Source organism: Monodelphis domestica, chromosome 2 (genome assembly GCF_027887165.1).
Source record: "Monodelphis domestica isolate mMonDom1 chromosome 2, mMonDom1.pri, whole genome shotgun sequence".
NCBI lineage: Eukaryota > Metazoa > Chordata > Mammalia > Didelphimorphia > Didelphidae > Monodelphis > Monodelphis domestica.
In genome coordinates this window covers 263,627,466-263,642,440 of record NC_077228.1, presented here as the reverse complement: position 1 = coordinate 263,642,440, position 14,975 = coordinate 263,627,466, and the positions used below count along the sequence as shown (strand labels likewise).

Below are 14,975 nucleotides of genomic sequence, written 5' to 3'. Positions count from 1 at the left end.
ATCAGGTTTAAAAGGTGTATAGTGTCTTACAGACACCAAGTTCCCTTCTTTATTAAAGGTGGGTACTTCCCTCAATGGAAATAAACCTCTGTCTAAATTATCTGGTGTTACTGTTTCTAGGTTACTTGCTCCATTTTCAATGGGGTAGGTAAGAGAAGGGAAAAGGTTAGGATTATTGGCTGTTGGAGCATGGGGGTTGGAGATTAGAGCATGAGTGGAGGAGAGGGCAGGGGGAAGGGCTGGGACAGGAACAGGGGGCAAGGCTAGAGCATGAGCTTGGGTGGGGTGGAGGGCAGGGGGAGGGGCCGGGGCTGAGGAGGCAGGGTAAGATGCATGAATAGAAGGAGGAATCAGGGTGGGAGGGGCAAGAATGGCAGGGAGAGGGCCTGGGTGGTCAGGATGGGGAGGAGCTGGTTGGTGTGAAGGGGCTGCTATTTGAGCCAAATCATTTTGGGCAGGGTGGGTCAGGGAATCTGATAATGATGGGGGATGGAGAGTTAAATCACTCCTATTGTAGGATGTTTTTTTTTTTTTAATATATTTTATTTGATCATTTCCAAGCATTATTCGTTAAAGACATAGATCATTTTCTTTTCCTCCCCCCGGACCCCCCCATAGCCGAAGCGTAAATCCACTGGGCATTACATGTTTTCTTGATTTGAACCCATTGCTTTGTTGATAATATTTGCATTAGAGTGTTCATTTAGAGTCTATCCTCTGTCATGTCCCCTCAACCTCTGTATTCTGGCAGTTGCTTTTCCTCGGTGTTTCCACTCCCATAGTTTATCCTTTGCTTATGAATAGCGTTTTTTTCTCCTGGATCCCTGCAAATTGTTCAGGAACATTACACAGCCATTAATGGAGACGTCCATTACGTTGGATTATACCACAATGTATTAGTCTCTGTGTACAATGTTCTCCTGGTTCTGCTCCTCTCGCTCTGCATCACTTCCTGGAGGTTGTTCCAGTCTCCATGGAACTCCTCCACTTTATTATTCCTTTTAGCACAATAGTATTCCATCACCAACATATACCACAATTTGCTCAGCCATTCCCCAATTGATGGGCATCCCCTCGTTTTCCAGTTTTTGGCCACCACAAAGAGTGCAGCTATGAATGTTTTTGTACAATTTTTTTGTGTTTTGTCCATTATCTCTTTGGGGTACAGACCCAGCAGGGCTATGGCTGGGTCAAAGGGTAGATATTCTTTTGTCGCCCTTTGGGCATAGTTCCACATTGCCCTCCAGAATGTTTGGATCAGTTCACAACTCCACCAGCAACGAATTAATATCCCTACTTTGCCACATCCCCTCCAGCATTCATTACTTTCCTTTGCTGTTATGTTAGCCAATCTGCTAGGTGTGAGGTGATACCTCAGAGTTGTTTTGATTTGCATCTCTCTGATTATAAGAGATTTAGAACACTTCTTCATGTGCTTGTTAATAGTTTTGATTTCTTTATCTGAGAACTGCCTATCCATGTCCCTTGCCCATTTATCAATTGGAGAATGGCTTGATTTTTTGTACAATTGATTTAGCTCTTTATAAATATGAGTAATTAAACCTTTGTCAGAGGTTTCTATGAAGATTTTTTCCCAGTTTGTTGTTTCCCTTCTGATTTTAGTTACATTGGTTTTGTTTGTACAAAAGCTTTTTAGTTTGATGCAGTCAAAATTATTTATTGTACATTTTGTGATTCTTTCTATGTCTTGCTTGGTTTTAAAGCCTTTCCCCTCCCAAAGGTCTGACATGTATACTATTCTGTGTTTACCCAATTTACTTATCGTTTCCTTCTTTATGTTTAAGTCACTCACCCATTTTGAATTTATCTTGGTGTAGGGTGTGAGGTGTTGATCTATTCCTAGTCTCTCCCACACTGTCTTCCAATTTTCCCAGCAGTTTTTGTCGAATAGTGGATTTTTGTCCCAAAAGTTGGGACCTTTGGGTTTATCGTATTCTGTCTTGCTGAGGTCGCTTTCCCCCAGTATATTCCACTGATCTTCCTTTCTGTTTCTTAGCCAGTACCAAATTGTTTTGATGACTGCTGCTTTGTAATATAGTTTAAGGTGAGGGACTGCAAGGCCCCCATCATATGTGTTTTTTTTCATTATTTCCCTGGACATCCTTGATCTTTTGTTCTTCCAAATGAACTTTGTTATGGTTTTTTCTAAATCAGTGAAGAAGTATTTTGGTAGTTCAATGGGTATGGCACTAAATAGATAAATAAGTTTGGGTAGGATGGTCATTTTTATTATATTGGCTCGTCCTACCCATGAGCAGTTAATGTTCTTCCAATTGTTCAAGTCTAGTTTTAGTTGTGTGGAAAGTGTTTTGTACTTGTGTTCATATAGTTCCTGTGTTTGTCTTGGGAGGTAGATTTCCAGGTATTTTATTTTGTCTAAGGTGATTTTGAATGGGATTTCTCTTTCTAGTTCTTGCTGCTGAACTGTGTTGGAGATATATAGAAAAGCTGATGATTTATGTGGGTTTATTTTGTATCCTGCAACTTTGCTAAAGTTGTTGATTATTTCAATTAGCTTTTTGGTTAAATCTTTAGGATTCTTCAAGTAGACCATCATGTCATCCTCAAAGAGTGATAACTTGATCTGCTCCTTGCCTATTTTGATGCCTTCAATTCCTTTATCTTCTCTAATTGCTACTGCTAGTGTTTCTAGTACAATGTCAAATAATAGAGGTGATAATGGGCATCCTTGTTTCACTTCTGATCTTATTGGGAATGCATCTAGTTCATCCCCATTGCAGATGATATTAGCTGATGGTTTTAGATATATACTGTTTATTATTTTTAGGAATGACCCTTCTATTCCTATGCTTTCTAGTGTTTTTAATAGGAATGGGTGTTGTATTTTATCAAATGCTTTTTCTGCATCCATTGAGATACTCATTTGGTTCTTGCTGGTTTGCTTGTTGATGTGGTCAATTATGTGGATGGTTTTCCTAATGTTGAACCAGCCCCGCATCCCTGGTATAAATCCTACTTGATCATGGTGAATGATCCTTCTGATCACTTGCTGGAGTCTTTTTGCTAGTATCCTATTTAAGATTTTTGCATCTATATTCATTAGGGAGATCTGTCTATAGTTTTCTTTCTCTGTTTTTGACCAGTCTGGTTTTGGAATCAGTACCATGTTTGTGTTGTAAAAGAAGTTTGGTAGAACTCCCTCTTTGCTTATTATGTCAAATAGTTTGTATAGTATTGGGATTAACTGTTCTCTGAATGTTTGATAGAAGAAATAGTTTTCATAAATAATCCCATATCAGAAAAAGAAATCCAACAGGCCTTGAAAGAACTTCCTAAGAAAAAATACCCAGCGCCTGATGGATTCACCAGTGAATTCAAGAGTCATATTTTGGCCAGGTAAAAGTTAAAATGTCTATCCATGCCTTACAAAGTTTTTTAGCTTCATTATTTATCATCCAACTCTCCTTTGGTAGATTGGGATCAGTGCAAGAATTAAGAAATTCATGCAAGGGTGTATCAGGAGGAATATATCCTGATTTCCTTTAATTTTTTGCAGTAGTCTGTATATCCTATTTAAGTTAGTTTGAGTATTGCTAAATGGTCAGCTCAAACAAAGAAAAGTTTTGTTATTAATCATAAATAACAATAAACAACAATGAACAACAAGTATCAATTATAAAAAATAATTATTAGTAATTAATAGGAATGCCTTATAATAGTTATTTAAAATTAATAATTATTGATATTGATAGTATTATTAATACTATTGTGTTCTAAAATTATTCCTTAATATTACATTTAATTAATTTGATTTAATGTTAGCTTTGTTCAATTTTAGAAATCTAGTTTTAATTTAAATTTAATATTATTAATATTTCCTATTAATAATTATTTTATTTTAATGTATTAAATTTAATAGCATTATTTTAGATCACTAATAGCAGGAGCAATGGAATTCTTTTTCTTTTCCTGCAGTTTCAATTCTCAATGGAAGCTATAAATGTGTGGTGCTATAAATGCATGTAGAGTGGAGGGCACTTGTGGGTAGGCCTTTATCTAAAAGCAATCAGATAAAGGAGGAGAAAGGAAAAAATCATAGCTTTTGATATGCTAAATAGGGCAGGCAGTCTCCAAGGAAAGTTTGAGAAAGAAAATGTAGCTTTTGATATGCTAAAGGAAGGCAGGCTGCAAGGAAAGTTTGAAGGTACAGAGCAAGATTGGAAAATCCAAAGAGAACTTTCTTGTAAAAATGCAGGTTTCCCTACCCCAGAAGTTCAAAGTTGGGGTGGGGGGTGGGAAGGGTGCTCCTAACCCTAGTCCTAAACCTGGAAGGACCCCCAAGATTAATTTAATGATGGTCTCCAAGCAGCTCCCTTCAGCGGCAGCCTGGATGGTGTGGCATGTGGGGAAAGTCAGGTAGACACTGGACTGGGAAAGACCTGTTGGGTTCTAGTGCCCCTTGGTTTCAATAAAATCTGTCCTGTTTGGAATGGGGGAGAGCTCCAATGTGCTGGGCTATGCTGAGCTGAGGAAAGGTAGCAGGCATGGGGAGCCTGTGTCTGATTCACCTGTATCTTTTACCTGGGGAGAGTGCAGAGGCTGGGAAGAAACAGGAGTCTGCTTTTTTCTCACCCAGGAAAATCAGACTGTTAGGGGGCGAGCATGTGGGATCCTGCCCCATCATCTACTGCCCCGCTCTCATCCAAAATGGGTTGGGTCAGGTGGGGTGGAGTGGGGTTGGGGAGGAAACCACATGGGGAGCATCCTTAACAATTCAGAGGAAAAAGCAGCTACTTCCCTGCCTGATTCCAAAAGACCCTCAGTTCTGTTTGGGCAAAAAGCTGGGACTTCTGTCTTTACTGTCCCAGGGAGTCCCTACCTCTAATCCACAGCCTAGAAGGACGCCAAGGATTAATTTAAGGCATGTCTCCTCACTCAGCACAGTGCCTGGCTGAGCAAAAAAGCAGTACTTGCCAGCAGTTTTGCGAACCTGGGTAAGTCAGGGGTTGGGCTGGGCTGGGTTCCTGTGCTCTGACCAGGACTCACCCTAAACTAAGGTAAAATAATGGGGGTGGGGGAAAAGTGGGAGGGAGTTTTCTCACCAATCCATCCAAAGAGGCACTTTAGATGGTTCTGCTTCTCTTTCTCAATCATTTTCTTATATGCAGGCAAGGCCAGCAACTGAAGGAGTTTCTATTCTTAAGCTTATCTAAGCACTTATTTAAAACTTCTCTGAAGAAAATTAAAGGCCCTAAAAGAAAAGATGCCTGACTAATGGTCACCATCTGTAAGAACTGAGATAATATTTCTACCCAGATATATATTTTATAAAGTTTATCAGAAAAGGTAGACAATTATTTCTCTAAGTAACCTGACCATGTGGTGCCTAGCCTTCAAGTCACTTCCTCCTTCCCCCTTTACCTGTCTGTTCTGTTCCTGACTTCTTCCTTCATAATTTTCTTCTCACTTCTCCCTCCTCTCAAGCCTGAAGCCTTGACTTTTATTGACATACAACATGTATAGGGATGCAAACCTGGCTCAAATATGTTATGTCAGGAATGTTTGATGGAAATATCAAGCTACTCTGGAGGGGAAGGGAATGAAATTCCTTGACACATGAGTACCATTAAATTCATGATTCTGAGACAAATTAAATGTCACTTGCCTTCCCCCTATTCCCTGAGATCAGCATCCCATTGTGATAACCTGCCTTTCTACCAGTGTATACCTTAACACTTAACACTTCCATTTGCTACCATCAATGCTGTTATTTGTTGTGGCATAAGTGTTTTAACTTAAACACATCTAGTTGCTCATATTGCCACTTTGACTTAGCAGTTTGCTTATTTTTCTCATAATCACCATCACTCTGAATCTGCTTTTATGTGCATGTTGTAGTATCATGGGCATTTACCCTAGGACCATGGCTTAATACAGAAATGGGATGCAAACTCCATTCTCAGCCAGTTTCAATTAGAAAGGCAAAGGGCTGGCCCAAATTATTCATGCAGAATCCACCTCATACACAAACTATAATTAATTGAAATATAAATCTCCACAGAAATTAGAAGAGTGGCAGTCACTCAAAAAACATTTATTTATTCATAGACTACTAGATGTCAGGAATTGCACATGATGCTGGAAATACAAAGAAAAGGCAAAGGAGAGGATCTGCTCTCAAGTAGCTTACAGTCTAATGGAAGAAATAACATGCAAACATTCTAATACAAGTTATTTTGGACATAATTGACTGAGAGAAGGGAGTGGAAGCAAGGAAGATAAGGAAATCTTTCCTTAAGTGGGGGGATTTTAACTAACCCTTAGACAAAGTCAGGGAAGTGAAAAAGTAGAGAGGAGGTGAAAAAGCATTACATACCAATGGAAGTCAGGCATTGGAGTATGTCCGGAATTGTCGGTGTCTTGTTTAAAGAATAACAAGGGATTCTTTATGACTGTATTAGAATTCATTGTGAAGGGGACCATGAGTTAATTGTAAAAAAAAAAATAGGGAGTAGGCAAATTATGAAGATCATGTATCAACAAACAGATTTTTATTTGACCCTGGAGGTGGTAGAGAATCACTGAAATTTATTGAGTATGTATTTAAACTGGAAAAGCACACTTACAGATTGAGGAGAGGATAGAGTAGAATGGAGAGAAAACTGTATCCAAAAGTTTATTGTAATAATTCATGTACAAGATAATAAGGGTTAAAGCAAAGTGGTGGCAATATCAGAGGAGAAAAAACGAGTACATATTTGAAAGATATGGCAAATGTGAAATCAAAGGCAAAATTTTATATATGAATGAGTGAGGAGGTAAGGATGATACCAAGGTTTTGAGTCTTGGCAACTAGGAGGATGGTGATAATCTCAACAGTAATAAGGAATTTAGATAGAGTGGTGTTTGGATTTCCTTGAATCTCACCCTCCCCTGTTGGTTCCGCTCTTTTCTCTTTTTCCCCATAGAAATGTTTAAGCATTTTTTCTGTTGTTTGCCCATTTCCCCAGTCTTTTTTTACCCTTTTGGATTGGGAATTCTGCAAGCTGCTTGCTGATTCTGTCTCTTCTGCTAGCTTGCAGGGGTTGGCACTGTGAATTATGCAGCAGAAATTCACAAAGCCAAGTGGTATGAAGTTCTGAACCTCACTATGTGTTGGGGCCAGAGCCTGGGACTTTGAAGGGTGGGTCTGAGGAACTCATTCATAATTGTAGTTGAGGTCCCTCAATCCCAAAGTTGGCTTGTGTCTAGGTTAGGAATCTGGTGCAGTAGATGAGGGGGTTGATCAGGTAGCATTCCTATGTGTGCAACTTTGCTTCCCTTTCCCCCTTATCCTGTTAAAATCACCTCTCACTGCATACCTTTCAAGTTGGGCTCAGTGGGATAGCCCCCAACTCTGTCTTAATGATCGATTTTGATTCCTGTCATTTTGAAGAACTTTTCAAAAATTAGTTTGTAAGGATAATCAGAGTGATTCTGGCTTTCGTTGGTACTAAGTTGCCATCTTCTAGGGTGAGTGTTTGGGAAGAAACATGACTTCTGATTTGGAGAATTGTGAGCACCTTTGTCACTATAATAACTTTTAGTGGTGGGATTCTTTTTTTGTTTGTTTAGTCATGCACAATACTTAATGCTAGAGATTGGGCCTCCACACTTCTGGAGGTAAAAGCTGGGCTGATTCTATTTTTTCTTTCTTGGGCTTTTGAGTTTTGAATCATTCAAGAATTTCAGAGACAACTCATTCTAGGAACTCACAAGCTTTCAGTTCTAATAAAGTTTTCTGTTCTAGGCAAAATATTGATTTTTCCCTTTAATCCACCCACAGCCAAGACTGAACTCTTTATGCTCCTTGCTTATGATTTGGTTTGAGCAGTAGCAGACTACTTCTAGACTTAACCACTACCAGTTATCTTAGAATATCTGCTTCCTTACAGTAACCGAACAACAAGCTCCTTTTCCATTTTATATCCCTGACCTGATTATACTGCTGCAGGGTTCAGATTGGATCAGAAACTTGAACTGAAACCCCACTCTTTGGATTCAAGTCACATCCCTACTGTTAGTTAATTTTCCTCTTTTTTAGGTATACTGGTCAGAGCCCACAACTTCTTCTCATACCTGATTGCCTAACAAAGTCGTTCTCCGTTTTTCCTGGATTTGTGCCCTACAAATATGTAGATACCATCTGACAACTGTTCCCCTTGAAGTTCCTCAGCATAAATGCTAAGAGAGTTCTACTATAAGTCAGGTATCTCCTCTTGCTCTGGCATTCAGCCTTTCCCTGACCCCTCAGTTAGCTATTTCTCCATGGCAGATCCCATTGCCAATATTTGCAGACCTCTCTGTCTCCTGATTAAATCTGAGATGAAAAAAAAACTCCTGGTGAATTTTAATTGGATTTACCCCTTTGAGATTAAGTCAGATATATTTTCTAAATCTGTTGTGAGGAGTTTGGGGAAGGTAGGAAAGTCAATATACTGCTTCTGTTTACTCACATTGTATTATCTCTTAAGGCCTACACTGTCCTCTTCTTTTTTGATCAGATTGCTTAAACATTTATCAGTTTTCCTAGTCATTTCAAACAATCAGTTATTAACATTTTCCATCATTTGAATTTTTCCAGTATATTCCCTATCCTCTAATTTTAAACATCACTTCTTTAGTTTATTTTAGTTATTTTCTATTTTCTTATTTATTTATTTTTAGGTATATTCAGTTCATTAATCCTATATTTTGCCATTTTCTTAATATATGTTTTAAAACACATAATTTCCCCCTAAGGAGTAGTATAGTTTCATCTTTGTAATTTTGCCATTTTTATTTATTATACTTTCTTGTATTTAATAATTATTTACATATATTGCTCTTTAAAACATTCATTATTTAGGATTTCTTTTAAAAGTTATTTTTGTTGAGCTGTGATTTGAAAATGATGTTTAATATTCCTCTAATTTATAATTTTTTGCAATATTTCCATGATCTAATGCATTGTTAGTTTATGTAAAAGTTTGATGTAATTCAAATAAATAAATAAGTCCTCTAACAGTCATATTTGGAGTATCTTTTAATTTTAATTTTATCAATAATTTCTTCAACTGTATATATATCTCCCTTTTTTTTATTCATCCAATATTGAGAAATAGACATTCAAGTCTACTACCTGTATTTTGCATTTCCCTGTAACTTGGTTAATTTTTACAATATGAATTTAGATATTAAGGCATTTTGATCATATAGGTTCAATACTGATATTGGTTTATTATCTGTATCATTTTTACAAATATAGTTTTTTTTCCTTCTATATTGTATATTTTTGTCTTACCTTAATCAGTTAGAATGTAACAACTCCTGATTTTTTATGTTAACCCCTAGAAGAAAATTTCTTTTTGCCTCTCCATTTATTCTGCATATATTTATTTTGAAGAGTTTCTTATAAGCAGGAGATTATAGGATCTTTTTTTCTTCTCCAATGTCACTTTTTTGTTTAATTGAATCATTTAATCTATCTATACTTAGAATTTTGAGAGTAACGTTTATATTTTCTCCATTGGTTTCTAATATGCCTAATATACCTTCTATTCCTTTTTTTCTTTTAATGATAATCATTTATTGATTCAGGAAATTTTGCTTTATATATCTTATTGAACACTAATTATAGAAGTTCTCTTCTTCCTCTAACATAAAAGGCCTACTTTCCAATTTCTCATCCTTTCCCTTTCTTTACCAATACTATTAATTATTTTTCCTTATAACTAGTTATTTAATACTTCCCCTCTTTTTTCTCTCAGTTAAATAGTTAGATAAAATTCTTTCTTTCACTCTCTACAACATACTTTTAATTGTTAAGTATTTTAAATGTAGACTCTAAATGATCAATTTAGTGAATCTATCAATAATATGGAAATAGGTTGTGTAAAACCCACTGGAATTCGACATCCGGTGCCAGGAAAGGAGGGTGAGCTGGGGGGACTTGAGGGAAAGAACATGAATTTTGTAACAATGGCAAAATATTCTAAATTGATTAATTAATTTTTTTTTCAATAAAACAAAGGAATGGAATCTCTTTATAGCCACTGGAGCTGAAAGAATGAGATGGCAGGTACTGTTAAATAAACATGAGCCCTCATCAAGTGGAATTTTTTAATCCCTTTTACTGGAATGGCTAAATAACTTATGGGCAAAAGGGGCTTTGGATAGAGTCCTCCTTTAGGAGTTAGAAGAGTAAGTTTCTAATTTTGGCCTTTCTAGAAACTAAGTATGACTTTGTAGAAATCACTGTCATTTCCTTTCTTTGGGGATATTAGATTCTTAATAAAATGAGGTTTTTAATTTTTGAAAGAAAGGTTTGTATATTTTTTCCTAAAACAAGAATGTATTACCCTTGTTCAACTCATTTATTTTCACTTCTTTTGGTTTTTTATTATTTAATGAATAAACATTTATTCCCTCTTTAATCTCTGTTTTCTCCAGGTTTCCTTGATACTCTCTTCCAGTGCTCCTCTTAACTGTCTGACCATCTTCATCTTTTTTTTTGCTCCATTTTTATTTAAGTCATCTCTAATCACCTTGACCATCCCACAAGACTTTGTCATAGGCCCTCTTATTTTCATTCTACATTTTATACATAACCTCATGAGCTACAAGTAATTCAATTAACATGTCTTAGATGATGATTCTCAGAGCGACTTCTCCAACTTTTCCCTAACATCTACATTCAAATCCCCTTCTATTAGATATCTTGAACTCTATGTCACATAGACCTCTTAAACTCAACTGAACTTTTTTTCTCTCAAATAATTCTGCTTTTTCTTCCTAGTAATATTGAGGATATCACCATCAAACAAATTAGCCAACATTACAACTGAGCATTAGATTTCATCTCCCTCTCACCTCCTATATCCAATAATGTGACTTAATTTCTAGATTTTATTTTGTTAAAGTATTTTGCCAATTCCCCCTTTTCTTCTCTGAAAAGCAGGTATATACATCACATCATGCATGTATTGTAAGAGCCTCCTCATTAGTTTCTCTGCCTCAAGACTTTTACTACTCTAGTTCATCATCCACTCAACTATCAAATTTATATTCTTAAGGTACAGGTCTGATCATGTTATCCCTCTATTCAATAAATTCCATTTCCTTCTTATCACATTTAAAATCAAATACAGAATCCTCTAAGTGGCATTCAATGTACCTCAAAATTGAAGCCATTCTGACCTTTCCAGATTGCTAAAACATTTACTCCTCTGCCTTTACAAATGACACTGCACTTTTGCTGTTTCTCTCAAAAGATACTATATTTCTAAATCATATTCTTTCCCCTGACACTACCTGGCTATACCCTTTCCCTTGAATTCACATTTTTTTTACATATATTCTCTGTCATCTCTCAGAATTCAAGAGAAATCCCACTCTCTCCACAATAGGCCATTTCCATTACCATGAAAATATTCCTATTAAGTTTATGTGATATTTACACTATTTATTGTACATAATTCTATATTTCCTTCAATGTCTTTTTTGCTGTTAAAATGTGAGCTTCTTTGGTTCAGAAATGATATTTTTGTCTTTCTTTTTTTTCCTATCATTTAAGAACATAACTTGCATTTGTTGATCATTTTATTGCATATTATACTATTTTATGTAATTCACAAAAACCAGGAATTATACTTAGGACTTAATTAATTCATATGTTCTTAGCACAAAATCATGTAGCCTCTGTAGCAGTGATATCATATTTCAAGTTAAAAACTTTCATTTCACAAAGGAGGAAATTGTGGCAGATAATGGTGTTATAACTTACCAAGATGAGTTATCTAGTAAGAGTAAACTGAAAGGAGCCTGAGCCCTCATGATGATCATTTTCACACTGAGGGGTGAAAGAGAAAGATACTTCATTTACAATCCAGATATGAGACAATAAATTCTTTCAAATATGGTTTTATAAAATTCCATGTTTATAACCTATATTTTTTTCTTTGACTGGAAAACCATAACACATGAAGTATTGAGGGGAGATTAGAATCAATAATTGACTAATCCATTCATGAAATCCTTGTGATGCCTCTTTTCCTTCCCAGGTATAAAATGAAGTTTTCCAATACGATTATCACTGCCAATCAGCAATAAGGGAGAGAGGGCAGGGTAACATCCACCAAAAAAGGCTCCAATTGTTTCCACCTCAACTTTATTTTCAACACTATATGCCACATATAAGGTGCAACAGTTGTTGATCCAGTAGAATAAAACAAAACAGCTCACAAGCAAGAGAATGGTCTGAGTGGCCTTGATTTCAGGGAAGGATCTAGTGGAATTGCTATTGCTATAAATGTGCTGCACTTGCTTGCTATGTCTATAGAGGAGAAGCACCATGTGGGTACTGGACAATGCCATAAGCAAATGATAGATAAAGTCATGAAGAGTCATACCAAACAAAAATGCAGCTGTAGCTTTGGTCTCATTTAATGGTCTCACCCCGAAAATATGTGATATATACTTATACCTGGAAATATTGTCATTTTTTATTGCTTCACTGAGTTCAATGACCCTGATATAGATCAATGCATTTGTTACACAGAAAAAGAGGAAACAATGTAAAATGTATTTGTGGGCTTTGACTTTGATTCTTCCCCACACAGAGTTGTTGGGACTGATGATGATGGCCTGGAACATGCTCAGAAGGCTTGTTGTGCATACAGAAAAACCCCGTGAAAATCTATAAATGTAGAAGACTACTTTACACCCCAAATCATTCAAAACATTTCTCATCCCAAAACAAAACATGATTTCTGGAATGCCTCTGGTAAAAAGTGTTGCCATATTGGCCACAGTCAAATGAGCAAGAATCAAATCAATGGGCTTCTTTTCTTGAGGCTTTTTGAAGGCGATACAAACATAAAGGACAAGCAGCAATGAATTCCCTACAATACCAATGGCACATTGAAAAAAGAAGGCCACACCAAAGATCAGCTCACTAGATATCATTTGTCTTCACGGAGTCAGTAAATCTGATACCCCAAAGAATTGAAGAACCTAAAAAAGGGAAGAAATAGACAACCTAAAAATGAAATTAATGTGTTTGCATGACTTTCACAAACATCCCTTTTATGTCCCATTTCTTCCAGCTGTTTGAATATTGAAAACTGATTGAATCCCATGTCTATGTTTAATAAGATCAAAAATCTATATATAGATAATAAAACAATTACAAGGTATTATGATTCCCTCTCTTCGTAAATTAGGAATCTGAAATATAATGTAATAAATTTACTTGATAAATGTTACCAGAAGAACAGAGTAGTACATGTCTTTTTTCTTTTCAATACACTATTCTACTTTAATTTTTGTTCTGGAAAAATACATTTCATATCTGTTGGAATCCACTGACTTCCTCAGATAATAGTTGCATACTATTTAACATTTATAACACATCAAGGGGAGTTAACTGGGTATCTCAGTGGATTGAGAGCCAAGCCTACAGATGTGAGGTCCTAGGTTCAAATCTGGCCTCAGAAACTTTCCAAGTGTGTGACCCTGGGCAAGTCACTTAACCCCAATTGCCTAGCCCTAACAATTTTCTCCCTTGGAAATAATAAACAGTTTTGATTCCAAGATAGCAGGTAAGGGTTTAAAAAAAAATCAAAGATTTCCTTGACAAAAAAAAAAAAATCAAAGCCCATAGTGATAATAGTTTCAAGTTTATGACACAGAGCCTCGCCACAGGGAAAAAAAAGTTACTAAATTTTTATTTCGTTCTGGACTTCCAATTTGCTCACAATAGTTTTTTCTCTCTACATGAGGTCCTCCAATTGGTTAATTGTGCCTATCTTTATTGTGGACATAATTACCATGTAATACTTTCATATATCAAATGCTTTCATCAGGATTTTTATTTCCACCAGACTATCCTGAAATCCTTCTATGATGTCACTTGTATGTTTTTGGTGATGATAGTGGTTTTATGTATATGATCATAATTTTCTCTCAGAAAAGTTGAGAGCAATGGTTATTGTGGAAGTCAATATGAGGGTGCATTAAATTGGAAAAATGAAGTTTAATTTTATTAATTTTATTTAGTTTAGTTTTATTGAAAATTATGTATATGTATTGACTATCCTATTCTAATCCATTTCTTTATTGTGTTTTGCAAAAATTCAGCACAAAAAATTATAATTTTATATATATAATTGGTCTATAAAAATATATCCATGTATCAGCACTTGATATAAAACTCAATTTCATAGCCTCATTCATCCTTTGAAATGATCATGTCTGATTTTTTAAAATATTACTTAAAATTTTGAAAAGTACTGTAGTGTTACTACTTCCCTGAAGGTCTTTCAAATTCATTATCATGCTAAGTAGTCATTAGAATAATAGAATTTGTGACATTAATTTTTTAATCTAGTTATACCATCTATAATCATTTTCAAATGCCTGCTACATGTCATCCAAAGTGATATATCTTATGGATTTAGAAAAATCAAAATATAATCCATATTCTCAAGCATTTTATGATCTAATAGAAAACACCTTATAAAAAAACAATGTATAAGCAAACTGGATGCCAGAGAAGATTCACAGTTGGAACATGGAGTATCCTATTCACAAAACAAAAAGAAAAGTGTCACTGGACCAGAGAATGCCTAGGGAAGACATTTATAAGGTATAAGAATACTAGAAAGGTTTGGTCAAACAGATTATGAAAAGTATTAAAAACCCTGGTGATAGAAATCTACTGAACTTTATTGAGTAGGGGAGTGACTTGGTCAGACTTACACTATGTAAGATTGCTTTCTTAATTGAGTAGAGCAAGGACTTGAAGTGGGAAGAGATTTGAGGTATGGAAACTAACTAGATGGCTATTGAAATAGTCCAGGAAGGAGCTGATGACCAAGATTTTAGCAGTGTCAGAAGAGAAAGAGTTTATTAATTTGAGATTATTAGTACAGAGTTTAAGATGGGAGACTACAGAGCAGAAGAGAGGATTGACC

General features: G+C 35.8%; 1 protein-coding gene across 1 annotated transcript; it reads right to left on the bottom strand.

The window, feature by feature from the left end:
• Positions 1–12,006: 12,006 nt before the first annotated feature.
• monDomV1R1209 (vomeronasal 1 receptor monDomV1R1209) lies at positions 12,007–12,966 on the bottom strand. The gene has a single exon (NM_001167494.1). It carries the CDS (start codon positions 12,964–12,966, stop codon positions 12,007–12,009), a length of 960 nt encoding a protein of 319 aa, NP_001160966.1.
• Between the last annotated feature and the right edge of the window lie 2,009 nt (positions 12,967–14,975).

Bases quoted from the DNA above. Each gene is read 5' to 3' on its own strand.
- monDomV1R1209 (NM_001167494.1), bottom strand. From the start codon at position 12,966: ATGATATCTAGTGAGCTGATCTTTGGTGTGGCCTTCTTTTTTCAATGT.